Source organism: Barbus barbus, assembly GCF_936440315.1.
Source record: "Barbus barbus genome assembly, chromosome: 7".
NCBI lineage: Eukaryota > Metazoa > Chordata > Actinopteri > Cypriniformes > Cyprinidae > Barbus > Barbus barbus.
In genome coordinates this window covers 20,239,366-20,264,129 of record NC_136735.1, presented here as the reverse complement: position 1 = coordinate 20,264,129, position 24,764 = coordinate 20,239,366, and the positions used below count along the sequence as shown (strand labels likewise).

General features: G+C 36.2%; 3 protein-coding genes across 4 annotated transcripts; 2 read left to right on the top strand and 1 right to left on the bottom strand.

The window, feature by feature from the left end:
• The first annotated feature begins 123 nt into the window (after positions 1-123).
• LOC306872837 (ankyrin repeat domain-containing protein 10-like) lies at positions 124-17,922 on the top strand. Of its 2 annotated transcripts, none has more exons than XM_079421706.1 (6): positions 124-467; positions 2,471-2,623; positions 5,086-5,177; positions 15,461-15,696; positions 15,805-15,891; positions 17,002-17,922. In XM_079421706.1, exons 1-6 carry the CDS (start codon positions 270-272, stop codon positions 17,382-17,384), a joined length of 1,149 nt encoding a protein of 382 aa, XP_079277832.1. In that variant the 5' UTR covers positions 124-269; the 3' UTR covers positions 17,385-17,922. The 2 variants fall into 2 exon arrangements, with proteins under 2 accessions (XP_079277832.1, XP_079277833.1); XM_079421707.1 differs by lacking the exon at positions 124-467 and adding an exon at positions 1,146-1,305 and having other exon boundaries at positions 17,002-17,900.
• A 771-nt stretch (positions 17,923-18,693) lies between these two features.
• On the top strand, positions 18,694-21,240 carry LOC306872854 (ubiquitin-conjugating enzyme E2 A-like). Its single transcript, XM_079421731.1, has 6 exons — positions 18,694-18,853; positions 19,123-19,203; positions 19,440-19,465; positions 19,558-19,647; positions 20,464-20,552; positions 20,640-21,240. Exons 1-6 carry the CDS (start codon positions 18,810-18,812, stop codon positions 20,766-20,768), a joined length of 459 nt encoding a protein of 152 aa, XP_079277857.1. The 5' UTR covers positions 18,694-18,809; the 3' UTR covers positions 20,769-21,240.
• Positions 21,241-21,256: 16 nt separating this feature from the next.
• LOC306872845 (inhibitor of growth protein 1-like) lies at positions 21,257-24,325 on the bottom strand. Its single transcript, XM_079421719.1, has 2 exons — positions 23,942-24,325; positions 21,257-22,431 (listed from the first exon to the last, which is right to left on the bottom strand). The coding sequence occupies exons 1-2, from the start codon at positions 24,072-24,074 to the stop codon at positions 21,695-21,697; spliced, it is 870 nt and encodes a 289-aa protein (XP_079277845.1). The 5' UTR covers positions 24,075-24,325; the 3' UTR covers positions 21,257-21,694.
• Positions 24,326-24,764: the final 439 nt, after the last annotated feature.

Sequence of the window (24,764 nt, the reverse complement as noted above, 5' to 3'; positions counted from 1 at the left end):
GATAGATAGATAGATAGATAGATAGATAGATAGATAGATAGATAGATTCATTATGTGATTTAAAACCTGCTCCACGGCCCCGGAAGTAGTCCAATCCGGGATTTCCAAATAGCCACTCACGTTACACTTCGAGAGAGTGAGCGCTCAGTCTCTCTGCCTTCTTTGTGTTTGTGGTGGGTGTTACCTGAGCACGCACCGCCTTGCTCACCCTGGGGCGTTCATAAGCCAAATACTTTGTGTTTTCCGCGACGCAGCAGAACTGTTGGACCATGTCTGTAGGACTGGAGCTCGGTTTCTCCAACGACGAGGTGCTGAGCCTACGTTACCCGCTTCATCGCGCGTGCAGGGATGGAGACGTCGGCGCGCTGTGCTCGCTGCTCCAGCTGTCCTCTAATCAGACGGACCTGGCCGCCGAGGACTCGTTTTACGGCTGGACCCCTATACACTGGGGAGCACACTTCGGGAAGGTAATAGAAGTACATTGTTTGCATAGACTTATGCTTTATTCCTCAGTTCTTTCTCTTCCGGAGATAGAGGCGTGTGTGTGCCCTGGTTTAGGGAATATTATGAGCGCGTAACACCATTAGTTAGGCGTGCTGTCATCAAGAACTGAACTTACAGCGTGTGCACATACAAAAAATAAAAATAAAATATCCCATCAATATGAAATGGGCTGCCATATCGCATAGACGATAAGGCCATCGGCAGAAAACAGGTCATATCATTCGCAGGGGCTGCGTGCAAACTCGCATGCTGGGTAAGAGCAGAGATTAATCACTTAATACATGTTTGCACTGAAAGCGTTATGATTTCTGTCTGAGATGAGGCGGACTACAGCGTCAGTGGCACACATGTCGTCTATCTTATCCATTCTTGATTGTTTAACGTGTATGTAGTAACGGATAAACCTTGGAAGTTAAGTTGGATGAAAGAAATTAAGCCGAGTATGGACGTTACTGATTGCTTCTGTTTCTGGATCACATTACTTGGACAAATCAAGTCGCATGGACCGCGGCCAGCGAAGCCGCAACATCAGGCGCCAGCACGCACCGATTCATTCATTGGCTGAGCGAAGACCAATAAAACACCTCGCGCCTAAACAGCGAATTTAAATTCAAAACCTTCCTCTTGTTAAAACTTTTGGTGGTGTTGCATTGCTGTCTGTTGTCAGAGTAGCACCATATTTAACTTTTGGCAGGAGCTTTGGGCGACTGAAGTACATCGCGTTCAATGGCTTGTTTAAAACACGGATTGATCAGCGGATAAAAAGGCAGACAAAAACTTTATAAAACGGTCTTGAAAGGTGTAAGTTAATTGTGAAAGTTACACAAGCTAAGACTTTTATACAAATGCTTGATATTGTGCCTAACGTTTCATTAGATCGTATATATTCTAGTTTAGACCTCAAAGAGTTTATCAGCTAGTTTGACTGCAGAGGAGTTTTGACACACTGTTGACAGCCTGTCATGCGGCTTGTTAAATTATACACATTTAATGGTCATGTTTGTGTAATTTTATTTAACACAAGATTATTGACAGTTTTGTTGAAGTTAGAAAGTTTGTACTTTTGTGCCCAATCAATGATGAAAATTGAATTTTTGTCATGTGTTAATAACTACTATTGATGTTATTTCAAACACATTACCTCATTATGTCTCAATTCCAGCATTCACTGTGGAAAATGGAAAAGCTTCAGTGGCTTGCAACTATTTTTAGCATTATTCCTAATGGAAGTTTCCAGAGAAACTCTCTGAGCAAAGAGCTGGTCCTGTGAAATGTGGTGTTTTCCACACTTGAACACAGTTGTCATTGGTTCAAATTGCTCAGCTTTAGTGCATGTCTATGTTTTATTAGTATGTTTCATTGTCTTGACCATTCTACATTTCACTACACTTCATTCCTGTCACGTTTTGACTCCTTTACGCATTTTATAATCTGGAAAAAATGCAATCATGTGTACACGCATACAACGAGCACATTGTGTTTCTGTTTTTAATATCTACTGATTGTGTACATTTTACAGAAATGTTTTGGCCATGAAGCAATGTCAAACAGCCAAATAAAGGTGGTAGGACTTGAAAGTGTTTGAGAGAATTGGTGTTTTTTCCAGAGTCTGTTTAATGTCAGGGAGCACAGGGTAATGAATTGCCCCATGGTGTTTCATATTGAAAATGCAAAACAGCTGCTGGTCCCTGACAGTAGAGCGGGGAACATGAGTCTCCAATAGCAAGTCAGAGAGATTGGTAGTCTGTCTCAAACTATTCGATTTCACCACTGCGTGTGAAGTCTGCTGTTGTAAACCACAGCTTGAGCTAAAGTACTTACTCTTTATCACCTAAATTGTTCTGAAATAATTGATGGTTGTGTGTTTTGATGAACATGATTTTACATTTATGTAGGGGAGAAACCAGGCACTGGTGGAAAATCATGTCACTAGTTTGATTTTATTTTTCTCTTTGTCACAAAACAGCTGGAGTGTGTTATGAGGCTGGTGCAGGTGGGATGTGAAGTGAATTCATTGACCACACGGTTTGCCCAGACCCCGGCTCACATTGCTGCATTTGGAGGACATCCAGAATGCCTGCTGTGGCTCTTACACACAGGGGCTGAAATAAACAGACAGGTGGGTCCACATACAGTACTTGATAATGTTATAAGATTTGCGATGTCTTATTAACCCTCTAATTCCTGGCATTAATTAATAGTCAGAAAATGAATTTCTTAAATGGAACAGTTTACTGAACCTTTAGAAAAAAACCAACAACAGTTTTCATGTGTTTTGTTAAGTATCATGTTAGTCATATCAGGCTTTTATGACACACAAAATGAGGTAAAGAAAATATGCTCAATTAACATTCAAAAACAGCTGGATTTTTTTTCAGAGGCCCAAACTGAATTTTGATAGCTTGTAATGTAAATCAATGAGATCTTGATAACAGTATAGCAGACTACTTTGCATAAAATAATATAAATATCAGCTGACACTCTGTATCTCCAGTATGTCTTTAAATATTAAATGCTTAGTTTTATGATCAAAGCTCTATAAAGCATATAATGCAGTGCAGTACAATGATGATTGACAGAATGACAAAAACTCTTCTCAAGAGCCTGATGGATAAACATCATAAAATCTATGGAAAAAAACGTGGATTCAGTCTAGTAAGTGTTCACCTTGAAATATTAATAATAATATAAAAAAAATGTTTACTTTATAAAAATCTGTAATGATTTCACAACAGAAAGACATGAACCACAACCTGAAGGTAGACGTTTGTATAATTACACTAACAGGCTTTCTGCTTGCTAAAAAATGAATAAACTATTAATCAGATGACACATCATGTAGTAGATTATATGTAACAGGTTTTTCAGCAAAGATCATGATGGTTATGTATAGGGCTGTGCATCAAATGATACAGTAGGCTTTATAAGGACATTGAGTTGAGAATGTATTATGTATAGGGGTGATATCAGCCTTGTGACTCTATGAATTTTTGCAAGAGCACAGTCCCTCATTAATGAAGTGAAATGTTCAGCATTAAAGGCCTTTTATTTCACCATGGCATGGCATATGTCACTGTCTCCTTCTTGAGTCAGGTAATTAATCTATGAGCCCTTTAATGCAATTGATCTTTCAGGAAGTGACTCAAAGTCTTATCATTTGCCCTAACTTACCATCCCTGCTTCCACTTCCTTTAATTCTTTATCCTCTCTCTGATGCCCTGGTGCACAAATCTCTGCCAAACTGATCCTATTGCCAGGGATGATCCTGTATGTTTGAATGGTGACATCTGTCCTCAAGGGTTGAGCACTGTAGTCTGTGATTTAGCTCAAAGGGCATTGGAGGATATTTAACCTTTAATAACAGATGAAGACGAGAAGACAATTGAAGTGACAGAATGAGAAGTCCTACTACCGTTGGGCTAAATCTCAGTTCTCTTGCTTGACCAATTGTACTTGAGGACCGAAACTAACTCTTATAATGCTTTGTACAGTTTTACTCTTCAAACGATTAATCGCATCCAAAATAAAAGTTTTTGTTAACATTATATGTGTATGTACTGTGTATATTTATTATGGATATATAAATACAAACACATGCATGTATATATTTGTTATGGTTATATATCAAATATATTTATATATAATATAAAAAAATAAAAGTAAACAAACTTTTATTTTGGATGCGATTAATCAGTTGACAGCACTAATATACACTAAAAAAATATAGCACTAAAAATGAGTTTCAATAATTTTCCTGTTTCACTAAGACCGACGGAAAATGAAAAGTTGCGATTTTCTAGGCTGATAAGGCTAGGAACTACTATACTCTCATTCTGGCGTAATAATCAAGGAAATTTGTTGCTGTACCATGGGTGCAGCAGGCGCAGTGATATTAGCTAGGTAACTAGTTATGATATAGCTGGGGACTACTTTCAGGCTTCCTTGATTATTACGCCGGAACGAGAGTATAGTTCCTAGCCATATCAGCCTAGAAAATCGCAACTTTTCATTTTCCGTCGGTCTTAGTGCACGATGTAACTACAGAAGAGTCAAGTTTTAAATAGGAAAATTATCGAAACTCTTTAGTCATTTTTGATGACCAAATGCTAATGGTCTAATCCGATTCAATGATCTATGCTAAAATAAGCTAAAAGTGCTACCCCCAGACACGGAGATCAGCTGAAAGGATTCAAAAACGGTAAAACTCAGCTGTTTAACTCTAGGGGAGTTGTAAAATGAGCCTATTTCCAAAAAAATGGAGTGTTCCTTAAATGGCAAATTATCCTCTGTGCTTCAGTTTACACCCTTTAGGGGGAGCTGTTGTGTTAGGGTGAAGAGTTCAAACTCTTCATTATGACTCACATGAGGAGTGTTTGTTTAGATTCCTTACTTCAGATTGATACCAACCAGAGATGCAGACATAGCTTTTATAGATTCACACATGCTGATGGTTGTTAATTTTTGATAAATTAAAGAATTGATGTCTAGAATGTTGTCAGCCTGTCTGTTGCATTTTTAGTGCGAAGAACTATTAGTGATGTGTGAGCCTATTAAAATGTGCATTTTTCTATGTGGTTTCAGGATTATGTGGGTGAAGCACCCATTCACAAAGCAGCACGGGCCGGTAACACGGAGTGCATTAATGTCTTGTTGATCCAGGGAGCCAAACCGGAGTAAGTCTTACTGTTTTTGTTGCTTTAGTTATTTTTTTCAAAATGCATTATTATGTGACTTTGTGACATCACAGTTTGAAGAAAATCTCCACAAATAAAAAAGCTCTGCCATAAAGCCTTCATTTTGATTTTGACAATCTCATGAAACCAGATGGAATACAACTAGAAAGTCTTGATGCATAGTTTACGTTCAGATCTGTTGTGTCTCAAAATAGCTCTAAGTCCTTGGAAAATGTGTTGTTAATTTAGTCCTGAAAAGTCATTTGACTTAATGCCACGGTCTGAAGAATGTAAATGCAAATATTAATGCAAGAATTTTTACATACACTTGGTAATTCTGTCACCCCTGTAGTACAGCCACTACACTAATAATAATTCTAGTACTTGCAGAATAAATGTAAAAAAAAAAAGTTTCAAAACGCATTTCTGTTCTAATAACCACTGCAAATTGTAATGTACAATTACTTCCATTTAATGAACTAAGTTAAAGAGATACTCCATGCTTAAGTCGTTCCAAAGTTCTAGACTTCTGTTCATCTTTGAAGTACAAATTAAGATATGGATTTTAAGATATTAATATTCTTTTAGCATTTCTGTCCATCCATTTAAAGGTTTTGGTTGCGTAGTCATTGACGAATCAAAAATACGTAATCCATATGAATGGAGAGGTTTAATTTAGGCTAGATACAGATTTGGTAAACAAAGACTTAAATATTATTCAAATTTAAAAAGGGTGAAGATTTTTTATTTTGGGGTGAATTATAACTTTAAATGTCCTGCTCTGTGTAGGCTAGCAGAGCTCTTTCAGTGGAGTTTTTCTTCATCTTATGAACGTGTTTATCTAAACCTGTTGTCATCATTTAGCTTAAAGGTGAATTTTGTGTTTAGTGTGTCCATTTGAGGTTAAGATGAAATTCAAACAAAACAAATTCACATTTCCTCTCTCTCTCCCCCCCCAGCAGATCTGAGGTCTCTTAAAATTTTTGGCATAGACCGTGAATTGCAATTTGAAAATATTCTATATGAGAAATAAAACGTCCCAGGGCTCAACGTTAAGGACTTATTTCTACTGGCCTGGTCACCCTGTGGTTTATTTTTTTTACTTGCCCTGCCAGAATTGTCACTGGTCCTGCCACAAAAAAAAAAAAAAAAAAAAAAAAAAATATATATATATATATGTATGTATATGTATGTATTGTTGAACTGTGTAACCTTGTATGCTAATAACTAAGCTTATTGTGACACTAACACTTTAGATACCAGTTTAATTTCACAATTCTAGATTCCCATTTCAGTACCACAGCAAAAACTACCAGCCTAGGTGATATAAGGTTAAAACATTATTAAAGAACACCGAATAATAAAACCGGAATGAATAAACAAATTAACACAAATAAATACAAAAGACTAAAAGTATAAACTGAATAAACAATGCTTTATAATAAAGTTTTTCAGGTAGGTCCAACAATAGTATTCAGCTAGAGAAATTGTCAAGAGCAGTGAGTGATTTTCTTATTATCTTTTGCTTGATTAACATTATTGACACAGACAGCAGCAGGTTAGGCACAGATTTAATATGATATCTTTTCCAAGATGGATGTTTTGACAATTTTGTATGTATTTGTGTGTTTAAGTGCAAGAAGACACAAAACACAAATTAGGGCTGGCAAAAAAAAAATAGATTTTTGAATATTCCTCGAATTTAAAATAAAATTCCACATTTTTCATTAGAATTTTAGGTGTGCATCAGGCTGCCTTATCAGTGGTGCACAAGATGCGATGACAATGTAAGTGTCGTTGCATTTTAAGGTTTTTCAGAGCTTTCAAAATATTGCGGAAAAACAGAACATCAATGCGGAGATGTTGTTTACGTCAAAACTGAAACCAAGCCATTCACACAGAACGCATATTTATCACATTTTCTGGAGCAGGAGTTTTCAACCTGTGGGGCGTGCCCCAGCATCTGTTAATTCAGAGGCATACCCTCGAGGAGCCTATTTATGAATACGAGCTAGAAAATCTTTACCCATTCACTAGGGGGCAATCTAAATAGTCCCACTGCTAATCAGTCGACAGTTAGGAGTATCAGTCACGCTTATCTGTGTCAGGAATCCAACCATGTATTGGCATGCTGCAATCTCAGAATCAGGTAATATATTTATTATCATCAGGTTATATATTCATGTTTCATTATAATTACACAGGCTATACCAGGGGCGGTCTTAAACCATTTTTTAGGTAGGCTTCAGCTCCACTATGTGTCATCTTAGCCCCCCAAAACTCAGTTTTATCATTCTCACATGTTTTAAGTCTTGTCAGTTTAAAAATGAAAATAATTTTGAGCCATTTACGTGCAAAACATCTCAATGCAGTATTTACGTGCTGTGATTGATCATTTCTGTGTGTGCCGTGCCGGGCGTGTCCGAAAAGGTTGAAGACCCCTGTTCTAGAGGGACATGTATCACCTTTGCACTCGCGTCTCGCACAAGAGAGCTGCATGTTTAGAAAGTCATGTAAAATTAATGTAAGTTCAACTTTTAAAAAACATGTCTCAAGACTTTATGGCTGCCCCCATCCCACTGCATCTCAAGTTTTTAAATGAAAAAGAACTCTTTGTGATTGGTTTTTGGTCCTTTGTATTAAACTACACACAGCCTACATACGTGATGCTGTTTTGTTTCAAATTAATTATATATGGTTTATAAACATTAATTTAAACATTATGCATTTTTTTCAAAGAGAGTCGTGTTATTTTTAGGGCTACACGATAAATCGCATGTGGTGATCATGCGCGGATGACAGTCGAATGAGATTTATCTTGCAGCCCTAGTTATTTTATTGCTGTGAAGAAACATGCATTAGTAGTATTTTGCTTGATGCGCCCTCTTGTGGCCTCAGGAGAGAAGCCAAGAGCTTTTTTTCCCCCTGACTGAAATTATGCCTTTTAAATTCGAATATTGATAATATTTAAATACAAAATTTGAATTGAGTTTTTCAGCCATTTTGACAGTCCTAACAAATTTTTACACGATTGCAGCTCTCTGTTCTTTTCTGGGCGTGTGCAGAAAACAGCATGAGTACATCATTCAGTGTCGTCTTGTGCTAAAATGGTTTAAAATCGCTTGAATGTTAAAAATTGGCAAGGCTTAAAAACAAGTGCAAATGATAAAATTTCGTGACGACCCAGCAGTTACATATCGGTCACCTGTCCTGAGTATCTTTCATACTGGCCCAGGGCCATCAGGCAGTCCTTATTGTCGAGCCCTGCATCCATTAATGTCTTTTTGACATTATTTGGTCAAATGAAATCACCCTTGTCTTGACTAGCCAGTATGTTGAGATGCAAGATGCAGATCCTCCAATTTCCTGTGCTGAATTACTAAAGATCTCTTAGAAATTAAATTACATTTGGCTTTAAATCAATTACATTTACGAGATGTCTCTTATAGTAAATACAGGTCTTTTCCATTTAAAAAATTAATAAGTTCTAATTTTTAGAGAGTGCTGGTACCAAAATGGGTGGATGGTTGAGTAATTGTGCATTTGTTTGAAGTAGTTTTGTATGTAACCTTAAAAGCATGTTGCCTTGTGTTTTTGTGTTTAATGACATTGTTTATTAGTTTGTCTTGAATAATTCCTTTTTGGTCATTCTGTGTCAACTCAACATACTGTCTAAGAAAAAACATGATTGATCATTTTTTACTGGTGAAAGAAATACATAAATGATGGAGAAAGCTAAAATATTAAGGCAAGGCAAGTTTATTTATATAGCACATTTCATACACAATGGTAATTCAAAGTGCTTTACAGGAAAGTAAAATAGTCATAAAAATAATAATATTGATCAAAGCAATAAAAATCAGTTGGAAAAAAAATTAAATGTCATGGTTGTATTTGAGTTTGGTAGAGAGGGGGCAAAATGACTATTTTCAACTGGGATTAGGGCCAGTTTAGCGGAGGGTAAAAATATATTTTATTCAAGCTTAGGGATGCTCATAATGACCGTTTAACAGTAAAGAATTGTAACCGATCAATACAAACAGTAAAACGCTTTAAAATCTTTTTTTTTTTTTTACACTTGCTGCATGGTGAAAGAAATAATAATGTTATACTTAAAATTATTTGTTTACTCACAGGCACGTGTTGATACGTGCAGCATGGTTATATAGACATATTTCACTGAGCAAGCACCTGCTTCACCTTCACTAAGTTAACTGATGTAGAATACGCAACACAATGGCAAGTGGCAATATTGGATAAATAGTTATCAGAGACGCCGTGAGTGAATGTATTCAAATTCTGAATGGATTATAGCCTAGAAAGTGCGCAATGGGCACTGCCCTTACAATCACTGGAAAGCTGTCACTCATCTTACTGTAGTTCATTGCGATCTCACAAAGTTAATAAGAAGTAGAACTCAGCAGAACAGAACACTGGAATTTTGGGTGGTGAAAGGATTGTAACTTAACCTATAGCCTCTGATTAGAAATCAACAGACATGTCTGTTATTGGCTATATTGCTCAACGCTGCAAAAACACACTGTGGATAAAAACATATGACCACTGGATGAAAAGTCCCGAAACGCAAATTAACGGGATTTTTGTGATGTGTTTTTGTAGCGGGTCTAACAGTTACAGTCCGTACAGCATGTCGACATGTTACTTTAAAAAAAATAAATAGACCCGTACACTGAGGTGAGGTATGCCTGCTATAAATTATGTCTGATGTAAGGAACATGACCGGTACCATTCTTCAAAGCGCATTGCAGGATTCAGTGTGTGTTTTAGTTTTATCATCTTAATTAGATAATTATTTAATTTATATATATTTAGTTTAGGCCTATTTATTCTGTTTTTCTCTGTTCTCAGAAGCGCTGCTGGTGCGTGATAATTTGAGGATGTGTGAATCCAGGTTGTGTTGCTCTGTATGCTGCTGTTTGCACGTTAAAATAAAATATTTGTATTTTTAGGTGTCATCACAGATTGTATTTTTATTTAATCCTCACTTATTCTACTTTTATCAGTTAACGAGCAGCGGTTGTCGGTCAGGAAAATTAACCAAAATGAGCATCCCTATTCAAGCTACAACAACTAGATTTTAAACAAGCTACATTTTATTATACATGTATTTATTCTTCCGACTTTCCGCTTTAAATATAATAAGTAACAGTATGCAAAGTGACCCACATTTGGATTTCGACAATTGAAAATGGATAAAATTCAACAATTTGGACATGGAGCCACATTAAGATCCCCAAATCTTTGGGATTGAGCCATACAGGGCCTTGAAAATGAAGATTCCAAAATAAATGTAAGAATCTGAATTTGAGATGTTTTTAATACTTCTTGAGTTACATGCACACAAACTTTGGAGAAAGAATGTTAGGCCCTTAAAAAGTAACGTGCCAAAAGAAATGTTTTAGAACCAAAATCAAACAGGATATTAAAATACCTTTAATACTTTTACTAAGTAATAGGCATCCAAATCAACAGCAATCAACACCTACCAGTACCAACACAATTGTCATTTTGACCCCCCTCTACAAAATTGTGGATTGCTGAGTAAATGTGCATCCACAACATTTAGTATTTTGGCTTTCATCACTATTTGTTTCTTTATTCATAAAAATATTACCAAAATAAACAAAATTGAGCCGGGGAACTTGGTGAAATTTAGTTGATTTGACATGGAATGACCATTCTGTTTACAAATTAGCTGAAAACTGAAAGTTAATTGAGTTGTTGTATCATCAACTAGCATTAGCTAAATAAGTCTTACTTTTTTCTTTTTTTTTCACACCCAAACTGTTATACTGTTCATAGCCACATCAGTCATTCTAAACTAGCACATGCCACAGCAAAGATCACCAACTTGCATTAATAATCTGGAAAACATTAGTAATAAACATGAAAATATCTCTCTGTTGTGACAGGTTCTCTAATTTGTATCTCGTTTATATTGAAATAATTTTCTCAGACATAGAGTACAAACATGTTTGCAGTATTTCTAGACCAGACTAGAGTGTTATGGTGATTCTCTTTTCCCAAATTTAGGTGGACCAGGGTTAGATATACATGGCAAGTTAGTGTGAAAATGGTTTGGCACACGTTGGAAAGTTTTCTCATAAAGGCCAACCATAAAATGAATCCGTTAAAATGTAGTTTGTGGCAAAATTGAAGCACTGCTTTTTAAAAGTACATATAACCATTTAAATTAACGTCATGAATTTGTAAAGCTGAGTTACAGATTATTCATCTTAAGTGTTTTCTCCAAACATCTGCATGTTCATACATGTTTTCTGAAAAACATAAAATCAAACAGTCAGTTTGTAGACACATTTGATAATAATACCAAAGGCAGTTAATGATTTATCTGCCGATTTTTGTCAAATGCAACATTCAGACTGACATTGAATTCTTTCTTTGATTTAAATACTTTAAAGACCCAGATCCTCAGAACTTACTAGACTCTCAATAGAAACACAATGAGACCTATATTGTGGTAATTGTAATTACAAACATCAATAAAGCTTGTTAGACTAATTTGTTTCCGTAGTCATGTCCATACTCTCAATATGTAGCATTACAGCAGTGCTTCATTTTGTTGAAAGTGATGTTTTAACATCAGCTAAAGTCAAAGACACGTTTCACCAAACAAAAATGTTTTCAAGCTGTTATATCAAAATGTGTTCTTGCTACGCTAGGGCTGTATGAAATGGTTTATAATTAAACCTTTTGAACACTGTCACTGCAACGTGTAATATAATTTTCAAAGCCAGAAAGATTCCTTAAAACTTATTTTAAAAACTGATTATTTCAATCTTTGGCAGCCTTAGGTGTCTCGTCTGACTTTAATATATAGGCCATGGCTTTTTAAATTGTATGTGCCCATCTTTTTAATGAGCTCTTAACTGTCAGAAAATGCAAGCGTTGTTAGGAAGTGGAACTTCTTTTTAGTCAGATCTGCACATAATCTGTCTTTAAGAAAGCCGGTCAGGGAATAGGTCCCCAGTGCACAAGGATACTTAAAAGCAAGGATGTGTCAAAACTTTATATAGATAAGATTCATGAATGTCTGCTTGTTTTTATGCATCTTAGATGTGTACTTGATCATTTGTTTGAAATCATCTGTGACCTTTCTGATTAAAGTAGCATGTTTATAAAAATAATATTGAAGATCCATTGTGAACCATTACAGAGAAGGAAAATCCCTACACATCTCAATGTTTTGCAGCGGTTGAATTTGAACATGACTTGATTTTCTCAAGTAAAGCCCAGAAAAAGGGGGGAAGCATTCCAAAAACTGCTGCCACACGTTCTTCAGCGAACACCCTTACATTGAGTGTTCACACTATCGCTTCCTTCAGTATCTACACACTGGCAATCTGTCGAGGTATTTCTTGTGGTGATTGGTTTTGATTCTAGGTGAACAGTCATGATAGCATTTAGACCTGCATGCTTTGCCTAGTCAGCACTGTCTTGTTACTTATCCTGCAAGATTTGTTTACTTATTTGTTCTCAACTAACAAGAATAAGGGGAGGCTTAATAATAAACACTGATCCTACAGTTATCAACTTGAATAAGAGTACACTTGCAAAAGTAGTAAACTGTGTTAGGATTACAAAGTAAAACATTTATTAAAAAGTTAAATGCTTCCTAGAGCAAACAGTATAGGACCTCTTTATTTTCAATGCCAGACAATTATTTGTAGCGATGTGTCTTTTGGTGTTTTAATACCATCTTTATTAAGAACTTCATTCTATGTGCTGAGGGTTTAACCATTGGATTTAGCATAGAGTATGTCATCAGTTTGTGTTTGCGATTAAATGCATCTAGTTTATTTTTTGTCATGTATTTTAAAGGCGTAACTTGACAACTTGTAGAAAGCAGTGGTAAATCTGAGCGAATTCTAAATTTTAGATTAATGTAGGTTACTCTGCTGTGATTCAACTGTAGGCACAAATGTCTTCTATGGCGTAACAATGTAACCCGCACTGAAATGAGCATCACGAACACACATACCAAATACTATCATTAAATAGCACTATTATACTGTTGACGACCTGCTGCTCACATCTCAGAAAACAGCAACGTGCCTATTTGAAAATTTGCTATCTTTAAATATGCAGATTTATTTATATAAAGATTAAACAACAACATTCTTGTAGGGGTGTGCGATATTTATCGTCTGTGATAATAGCGTAATTGTTGTTTTAATGATATGCAAGCTGACATTATCGAGTATGTCTCATTTTGCGCAAAAATAAAAAAACATGTCTTGAGAGTCCAGAAGCATTCACTGGATGATGAAGCCTGTTAGAATGCTGTTAGAATGCACTATATTTCAAGTTATGAAAGAAAAAAAAAAAACCCTGAATATATTTTTTGCTTTGTTATATTTACAAGATATGATGTAGTTAAGAAATAAGAATTTAGAATTCGTCCCTGAATGAATCTGTTTTTGAAATAATCATTTGAGTCACTGATTTTGTGACTCATTCGTAAAGCCAATCACTAGCTTCGTTTCTAAATGAATCAGCTATTTTGAATGAATCCTTTGAATGAATTATTTAATGACTCACTCATTAAGACACAGACTTGCTGTGTCATGTCATATTTATTTGTCCATGACAGGTCTAAACCAGCCAAGGTGCAAGCACAAAAACACACTAAACAAAATATTGTTTAATTATCATTATCGAAAAAATCCCAATAATTGTATTTTTTTTTTGTCAATATCGCACACACCTACATTCTTGCCTGCTCTTAAACTACATTCTGTCACACAACAACAGTAGTATTTGTAAAATTATAGTGGATTTGCTCCTCCCGTGACGCTCGTTGGGACAAATGGTGTAAACATAGTGATACCAATGATGAAACCGTTCGATGCTGATACTAGTAGATGGAAAGACCTCTCAGCCAATGCGATTCAAGGACCAGACGTAACTGTAGTATAACTGTAAACAATCCATTATTTACAATTATACTATGTATAATACATCCATGTGGCCTTTGAGCATTAATTTTATTAAGAAAATATGGCTTTAAAACGAGTAACACGGTGAAGATCAGACATGAATGCTTTTTAGAGTGAACATGCACAAATATCCGCATGGAAACATTTGAAAAAGGCTTTCTGTCAGCCTAGTGTACCAAGTTTGGTACTGAAGTACCGGTACTTTTGACATATCTACTTAGGGCATAGAAATGGTTATTCTTAACTCCTTAACTAAAGTTCCTTGCCTTAAGAATTGTCTGGCATTGTCTGATGTTTTCATTGCATGTTTCCAGAAGATTAAAATATTCAGTAAAAATACTTGGAAGCATTTAATATTTTATCAGCTAGAAAAGGGATGTTTAGGAAGGAATAAGTTAATGCAGGCCAACCATATATTTTTTTTGTTTGTTGTTGTTGTTTTGAAAACCTGAATTTGTCTTTATTTATATTTTTATATTGTTTATTTACTTTTCATGTTTTCCTTGTTTTCCATGTAAAACTATTCTATAAATGCAAAGGGAGAGATTTGAGAGATACGTAAAACTGAATTCATAAATGAACCAACTACTGACCCAAATGATATCCCTTCTCATTATATTGTGCAGCTATTGCAAAAAGACAGAAATGGTCAGAAGTTTGTTAGATTTGGGGGTGGTTTTCCAAATGATAATTAAAACATGTTCAGGACCAAAAAGGAATCCATAGGATCATAATTCTTAATAAGGCACTATTCAGAATCTTTGAATATCAGTGTCACGCAGACAGAATGTAATCTTATGTCTATCTGACAAAATGGCAAACATTTGACATTAAATTATCCATTTAGCACGTTGGTTCATGTCTGAATTCTCATTTAAGTTCACACACTGCATTTGGAGATAAATATGCGCTGAACTTTTTTTTTTTTTCCCTAATGAACTATGCTTTTCTGATTTTATCTACTACATGAAATAAAGATCAACTGCCTTGCCTTCAGTACTTTTAACATGACAGTTCTTCAAAAAAGCATCATGTTGAATAAATAGTGTTAAACTTGTATCATTGTTTAATTTTTTTTCACAAAAATTATCTGTAAGAAAAAAAAGTTTCAGAACTTTACTATTTCCTGTTGCAGTGTGTAAAAAATAAAATAAAATCAACCTTTCCTAAAACTAGCTTATAGAATAAAAGGGAAAGTCTTTGAAATGTAAATTATAGTTAACATTAGTATAACAGATAATTAGATCATTCCAGACCCGACCCGACTAATCTTTTGTTGTTTGTTTTATACCCAATATGCAGCTTGAGGAATGCAAATGGGTTGACTGCAGCAGATCTGGCCCGTGCTCAAGGCTTCCATGATTGCGCTCAGCTCCTCTCTAATGCATACAACCAGCTAAATAAGATAAATGGATTTGCCCATAATGGGACTGACCACTCGTACGTCCAGGGCCGCAGTCTTCTGAATGGGACAGCCAATAGAAAAAGATTACTTGATTGCACAGAGCCGAACCAAATGAAAAAAGCAAGAACTGAGAGTAAGTCTGTTTTGTAGTGCATTTAATCACATGTGTTTGTGCACAAAACCAACACTAAATCAAGGAAAAAAATAAATTTTCTGACTTTATTGTTTGTTTTCCATTCAGGCATGAATTTTTCAGTGAAGGCAAACAATGGAATTGGAGAGGAGCTTGAGAGTATGAATGTGGAATCAACTGCTGAAAACCAATCAGGTGGGACTGGACCTTCTCCACCAATGTCTATTGACCTTGAACACCACGAGGACAGTGTTTCTTTGAGGAACCTCTCTCCCACCCAAAAAATGTTGGAGCCCACATCTATGACTTCTGTTCCTGGCCCCTGGCTGTGGACAAATTCTTACGCTTATTTATGAGACCAAGTTATCCACAAGTTTCCCCAGGTTTATCAACAAGCTGTCAATGCAAATGATTTGGCTAGTATATTTAGTTTTTATTTTTTCAGGCTGCTGAAATTTCTGCAGTCTAATAGTATTTGGGGTGAGATGTCCATTTTTTCAGAAGCTAACATTTATTTTCAAAGTATGCTCACATTTGACTTAAATAACAGACTTTTCCACTCCTTGCAAAGACAAGCCAGCTAAAATGATACAGAAATACATGTATGGGAGTTGCTAGTTTTTTTTGTTTGTTTGTTTTTGCTTTAATTCCCTGAACCTTTGCCATATAATCGGTGTATGGTTATTCTGAATCAGTTTTGTAAACGTAGCTTACTGTTAGCTTAATATAGTACAGTTGGCTTGTATATAATAGTTATATTTTCTAAATCCTCCAGCAATATATTTCATAATGAAAGCTGATTTTAGGATATTTCATGAAGATATATTTACAAATTAATGAATGCATTGGTTAATATTTTACAAAGTAATTGTGCTTCTATACTTTTTATAAAACTATTTTAAAGATATTTAAAGGTTTTGTGTGCAATCTTGTTTATTTGAAACACTGAAGCATCTTTTAGGCTATTTGACTTATTTGATGGTAGTTATGGTTTCTAAAAAAAAAATAAAAAAACTTATTGCTGCCTTTTGCAGTTAGGTGTTTAAACTCTCTGCCTTGTGACCATTTGAATAGTACACTCTGTGTGTGTGGACATGCAGTAATAGTTGATTAAAAACAAGATGATATACTGTACACATGAAGTATGAGCAAAAAAGTTCTCATACTGAAAATGAAATGCAGTTTATCAATCGGCAAGAATGTATTGGGTACAAATGTTTAATTTCTCTGGTCTGGCCCAAGTTCTTGTATAATCAAGACCCTTTGCTCATCACTTTCTGACGCATGTCTTGTTTTGAATGACAGATGAAGCCATAGCCACAGGTTTGAGGAATGGTCATGGGCAGCAGAACAGTTTCACTGTCAACAGCTTCGCCACAAATGGGCAGTGCTATCAGTCCCAATTCAATGGGGTTGAGACCATTCCAGCTGAGTCGAGAATGGACATGTGCGGCTCACTGCACCTCAATGGCAGCCCAAGCAGCTGTGTAACTCACCGGCCTGCATGGGGTGCGTTCCTGCCTGACTCCGATGAGCATCTGCACTATGGACACTACCATGGCTTCGGAGATACGGCAGAGGACCTGGAAGATGCTAGCAGCTGTCAGGAGCACAGCACGATTGTGAAGATAGAGCAGCACTACGACCAAGAGGTTCTCAGTGCTGTGCAGCTCTTCCATGGATCATAAAGTCAAAATGAGTTTTGTCTATTTGATTACAAGTGGTCACATTGATGGCAGCACTATCCGCCTCAAACTGAGGAGTTATCTTGCACCTTAATCCAGGCTGTTTTATTTTTGGATTTTGGGAACTTGTTTTTGATAAAAGGGGACACTCTTTCTACCAAAGGGGAAAAATTGTATTACATTTTGTATCTGAGCTAATGACTTTATTTTATTATACGTACGTGTTTGAACTATCTGGGTGCATTTCTTTTTCCTCTTTAATGCAATGTTAGAATGTTAAGTTGTATGAGGAGTTGATTTTTATGTGAATTAACTGTGAGTTTGTAGTTTTGTGCCAATGAATACTAGCTTTTTAAAAAGGAGTCTTTTGTATGATTTTGTTGTATTCTTGTGAATTTTTTCCTGAGAAGCAAAGCTGACATAAGTGTTTTTGTTTTTTGATTTTTTGAAAAAGAAAGCTTAAGATGTATAACATTCCTTCATCGTTGTACCCTGTGTTCTAATAAAAAAACTCAAAAGAAGCTCCTTTCATCGCCACCTGAAGACAGTTCTCCTATACAGTATATCTGAATCTTAAGTATTAATGTCTGTTCATTTTGAAAGTAAAAGTGTAAACTTCTCTTTTTTTTTTTTTCTTACATCACCTTCAGTGCACTTTGGTGTTGACCCTCAATTCATCGCTGACATTCATTTTGTACCTAAGGCACCCAGATTTCAAAAAATTAACCATTATCAAAATTAGAACCTCATTACTCAATTACTATACATATTACTCTCTTTCTCTATATGTATGTACACACACACACATGTATATAGCCTATATGTGCAGGGTATATGCATACATTTTAAAAGTTACTTTGTTTTGCAATCCTTCATGCCATATCTGAAATAAAGACAGGTTGTGGTGCACAACAAATTATGAAATTTGATTAGCAAACTGTTCCCACGGGAGGCTGATACACGACCTGGGTTTCCTGTCTCACGTGTTTGGACACACGGGTGTCACCTGTCTTCTGCGTCGACCTTTACTGCGAGGCCTAAAACGTCATTAGCGCTCCGCCTGTAACACATTGATCTTCGCTTTAATGCCTCGAAAATGGGGTGGGGGCAGTATTTTTTAACCTATCTAACTGCTATGATATACTAAATACAACAACATACGTGTATTGAATTAAATCACAAATATTACTTTTGCACATCATTTAAATGGTGCGAGTTATTTTTAATGGCAATCTACATTATTAACTTAGTTCCATATATGGTTAATAATGTGCCACCCCCGCTCGTATGACAGTGGTATCGTCTGTATTCCGTGTTGAAATCCTCCAAACAGAGCCGAAAAGCAAATTTCGAGTCGAGGACCTTTTGCGAGAAGGGGAAAGGCACATGTTATTGTAAATTATCCAACAGAAATTTATATCTTTAGCAATGTCTACTCCAGCACGAAGGCGACTCATGAGGGATTTTAAAAGGTGAATCATGAAAAAATTATATATATGAGGTGCTGTTGTTTACTGAGCCCGGATGTAACTTACCTTAAAAAGACCTGAATGTGAAGAAACATTTAGAACTATTTTGATTGCAGGAAATTTAAAAAAGCTCTTTGTCGTATCGGCCAGTTTTCATTTTAGTAAAACTGCTGACCTGTTAAATGTATTTTAAAAGGAAAGTTATTTGTTTCGTTTATTTGGACCTTTCTAAATCTAATCTGCCTCCCTTATTTGTTTTGAAACAAACACAGACTTCAAGAGGATCCTCCAGCTGGTGTTAGCGGTGCTCCGTCAGAAAACAATATCATGGTATGGAACGCAGTGATATTTGGGTAAGTACTTCTTGTGCTGTGGACTAAACCAAGTTTAGCATCTTTCCAGGTTCACGTTTCTTTATTCGGAAACCCGAGCATTTTGTCAACAGTTGATATGGCATAAAACCGTCCTTTGGTTCTTGTCTTGACTAGTCTTCCTGTGTTTTCAAGCACTGAAACTAAAAGCAAAACGTGATGTGGTGGCATCATTGTGGTTATCCAAATGTGAACACTTTTCATTTTTGTTTTCACAGGCCAGAAGGAACTCCCTTTGAAGATGGTAAATATAAATATTACTTCTTGAGGTCCATAAGTTCTAGTAATTTAAGACATGTATTTTGTATTCATGCTTTAAGCCTGTTTTTGTTATAGGTACATTCAAACTGACTGTAGAATTCACAGAAGAATACCCAAATAAACCACCCACAGTCAGATTCATCTCAAAAATGTTTCATCCTAATGGTAAGATTTAGTTTTTTTGTTTGTCTTTATTTGTCATTCACAATCACTAACATGGCATTTTATAGCATATGGCATTCTTGACATGATTTAAGGGAATAATTCTCCCCAAAATGAATATTTGCTGAAAATGTACTCACCCTCGGGCCATCCAAGATGTAGATGAAATTGTTTCTTCGAGGAACAGATATGGAGAAATTGAGCGTTACATCACTTGCTAACCAGTGGATCCCCTGCAGTGAATGGATGCCGTCAGAATGACAGTTCAGACAAGCTGATAAAAACCCACAAGAAATCCACACTTATCCAGTCCATAAATGAATGTCTTTTCTTTTGAAGTGAATAGTTGTGTTTGTCATTTATCGATAATATGGCTTCCTCCTCCAGTGAAAAAGTTGCCTCATTTGAATCAGCAGAGAAACCTGCACAGATCAAGTACAGTTTACAAGAAAAAAAAAAAACGGTTCTATATAAACATGTTGGTGTGTTTTGACATGAAAGGACAACAGGGGATGGACTTTTTCACTAGAGGAAACTAGAGGACTGTCGGAGGCAGTGGTTTGAAGTTAACACCTTGACAGATTTGTTTCTTACAAGCATGCAGCTGTTCGCTTCATAAGCCATTAACTGATAGACTAGAGTCATGGGGATTATATTTTTATGAACTGTTTTGACCCATTCACTGCAGAGGATCCAAATGATGTCAAACTAAATTTATCCAAATGTATTCCTATTAAGAAACAAAGTATATTAAGCAAATGTTCATTTTTGGGTGAACTGTTCCATTAACAACACCTTTCTCTTTCAATGATGTTATAGTATATGCAGATGGAAGCATATGTCTTGACATCCTACAAAATCGTTGGAGTCCAACTTATGATGTGTCATCAATTCTTACCTCAATCCAGGTAAAATATGACTTTTTACCATTTTAAGTATAAAAGTAAATCAGAACACAGCTTGACCAGCTTGTTTTCCTGTTGGTTTTCCCCCAGTCTTTGCTTGATGAACCAAACCCTAACAGTCCAGCTAATAGCCAAGCAGCTCAGCTTTACCAGGAGAACAAACGGGAGTATGAAAAGCGTGTGTCCGCTATTGTCGAGCAGAGCTGGAGGGACAGCTGACCACACACTGCAGAGCACAGAACTTTTTGTGATTATAGTTTAGTTGAGTGAATTGTGAGGGAAGTTTTTTCTTTTTTTCCCTCCTCTCTGTCTCACACACCACTCTCATGCCATTCTAATGCACTCTAATCAAAATGAAATCCGTCCTTTTTCCCTTGGAGAACTTGTGCTCAGCCAATATCACCTGGTCATTTTCTGTTCAAAAAGTGACAGACATGGTGTCAGCCCAGAAACCTGAACTATATGGTGATATATCCAAGGGCCATTTTTTTTCCCAAGAAAAACCAAACTGAATGGACAAGGCTGCCATCCTTGAACTATCCATGCCCCAATTGGAACTGATGATCATGTTATGCTGTTTTTGTGTGTGTTCTGTTACATGCCTGAAAGTGTGTGGGTTTTTTTCTATTCCATGTGTTATTGATTGCCTCGTGTACTATATTATAATAATACACTTTGAATTTCGTGTACAGGATCTGAGTATGATTAGTCTGTCATCTTTTTGTTTATTTGCTTTAATGTGATCAAGAAAAAAAAACAATTGATCAAAACAAGAATGATAATTTTAACCACAGAAGAAAAACACGTTAAATGTCTGAAGAGCAATACATTTTTCAAACACTTATATTAAGGGTTTTATAAGATACACTCATACACTAGCTACATGCATGACTGACAATGAAAGCTCATTCACATAAACAATACAAATTATCACACGACTAAAGATTCCGTTATGTTTCATATGAAATATCCATTTAAATTAAATGCTCTTTAAACAAAACTATAACAATTCTGCGTCTCAGAGAGCAGCTGAGTTCAAGCCCTTAGATTGTACTTCATAAATGATTAGCTGAAACGAGTCTCCAGATGAGACGGAAAACCGCATAAATCCATATGGTCAGTTGTTTGAGGTCAGCCAATATTGGCTACCTGTTATATGCTCTCTCCTTTTTTGCTTTTTCCAAGGCTTTGTTCATGGTTTTCTCTGTGTCTCCCCTACATTTTGGACAATACCACTTGCCTTTGGGTTTGTGATTAAGCCCAACACATGAGAAATGGAACCATTCAATTGGACAGTCATCATTATCACACCCAATCATCTCCCCAAATGACACCTGCTCACACAGGCAATAAGTAGGCTCATTCGGATCAATGGGTAGGTCTGTAGGTGAAGGCTCTCTGTCAGCTTTGGCTTTAGACCTCTTCTTTTTCTTTGAGGTTTTATTCCGCTTCTCCCTAACAATGCTGCCGGTCCCTTCATCATGGTGAACTGTAGAGATGTTCTCCTGAGTGTCAATATTACTGTTTTTCTGACGTCTGGAGCGCTTGTTTGCTCCAGAAAGTCTTTCGATTGAACCAAGGGATTCCTCTTTTCGTTTCTCCTCCTCTCTTCTCTTGCTGGGAATAACAGTAGATATGGTAGTAGCTGTCATGCTTTCTTGAGGTTCATGTCGGGTTTCTAGAAGCTCAGCAAGACTGTCCACTTGCCGGCTACGATTCTCCACCATCTCCACCATCTGACTAGCAAGTTGGATCTTCTCATCACCCAGTTCCTGACTTTGGATAAGGGCTCTTTGGATACAGTGTAGCAAGCGCCTTTGCTGGATGGGGTCCTCTTCATGGCAGTGTTTCTCATATGCCTCGTCTAACTCTTTGAGGAGTTCTGAAATTACACAAAAACATTTATTGTGAATATCATTTAATATTCTGACTTCTGTTATGTGTGGTCACATTAGCAAAATTGCACAGGCAAGGAAAAAAAGCCACATTGCCAATTGACAACAGAGTATGAAGCACTGCTCATATATAAGCTAGTTTTATATTCAAGCAAGCTTTCTGTTGGTCAAAGCAGTGAATTAGTTTAGATTTCAACTGAAATGACAAATTTGTCAAACACAAAAGATCCAAAAACACCATAAAAGATGCCATAAAATTAATCCATGTGAATAAAAGCCTCATTTAAATCTGTTCCTCATATGAATCAAGCAGTTTAAACCAAATCTTTTGAAGATGTTGTTGCTTTTTACAGAGCCTTAATGACCTTTTTGGATCTTATAGGTTGTGGTTACCTGTACTTTTAATGGATGGACAGAAATCTCTCAGGTTTCATTAAAATATCTTATGTGTTTTGAAAATTAACCAAAGTATTATGGGTTTGAAACAACATGGGTAAGTAATTTATGACAATTTCCATTTTTGGGTGAACTATTAATGCAATACTGCACAGCTTCAAATGTACTTAACCTTGAAGTTTAACTTTCAGTATGAAATTTGGCTCCAAGGGCTGGTAAACACCAATCCCTATTTAAAAATAGCAAATCAAGATCCGCCCATGTGATATTCAAATACCAATCACACTCTGAAAACAGCCCGAATGCGAGCTAAATGGGCTTAATATGAATTGACAGTTTCTTCCCACCAACTGCAGCGCTTTCAAGCCAGAAATGGTTTCCCACACAAAACCAATAAGGTGGAGCATGTGTGCTACCGTTATAAAGAAAAAAAGCAGTTGTGTACATTTCTATCCTACTAAATCCAATGAGCTTGCGTAGCCTCATCTGACTGACAACAATAACACAATAATTAAACGGGCATGATGCACGAAATATACCAGCAAGTAAGAAAGAAGAATGAACCCGCATATGATGAATGGCAATATTTTTACCCAAGAGAAATTCATTTCAAACACAAGACCACTTGACATAATACAGTCGTATCAGTCGTCTCGTAGACAGCAAGTAACTGTAAAAAAATAACTGGAATCACAAATTGATTTTTCTGTTAAATGATTTTGCCTTCAATTTATTTTTAATCGTAGAGTGGGTTTAACTGTTGGGATTTACATTTTTGCTGTTATTTGATGACAGCAGCTAGAATTAGCTGCGAATCTGACATATTTCTGTAATTCAAGATCTGACCAACCCGAGAGACACAAAGCGACCGACAACAAAGTAGAAACAAATTCATTCGCCATTTCCGAAACTGTTGTGATTTGTCACGAACGAGTCTTATATCACTTCTAAAATCATAATGGCAAAAAAAAAAAAAACAGTATTTAAACGAATCACTGACTAAGATGTCTACAAGCTATGTTTCGCCCTATCTAAAGCGATAAATTAATTTCATGTGGAATATGAACACAAACAAGCGATTGAGAAAAAGGGAAACGTTACCTTGGTATTTGGAGTCAATTTCTCTCATAAGAGACACATTTCTTTGCAGGTCAAATGGTAAAGACTCAATCAAGTCCAAGTGTTCTCCAACATAGTTAGCGATGTGTAGTGGGTCCCAGCTGGTATTCAGCATTTTAGTTGCTATTTTCTACGTTAGATTTGTAGGAAGAAATCGTCAATGACCAAAGACAAGATGCATCTACTCGGTCACAAACTGTCGACCACAAACAAACATAGTTCACATCAACGTGCGCAATAAATCAAAATGACTATATTCATAAGATTTATAGTGTTGTCCATTTTATGTTATAGTGACAATATTCCAGTGTCGCAATACTTGAGTCCAGCGTGGATATCCGTGTTTCAAACACTTGGGAAGAGAGTAAATCAGATGCGCATGCGTCAACACAGGACTCCATGTAGCCGTCACATACTGTGTATGGGCTGTCGTGACTTGTTTGTTGTTGTTGTTGTTGTTGTTGTGTTTCTATTCATACACTGTGTTTTTCACAATTGTTCCACTTTATAGTGTCACCTGTATACAGGCCTGATTTCTGGATCCACTGGAAACGGCCGAAAGGGCAAAAACATTCCTGTAAGCAGCTCCATAGAAACGCAAATGAGAGAACCTAGCGAAGATAATATGTCTGCTCTTGTACTAAACTGATTTTGTTACATTATGCGGTTATCTGTGAACAGCGAGTTGCATCATAGCAGCCTATCTCGCCGATTACATCTTGTGGGGTTTATTATATTAACTCCTAATACCTACAGTCTCATCAAGAGTAAAGTTACCGAATTTGTTATTTGGATCCTGAGTACT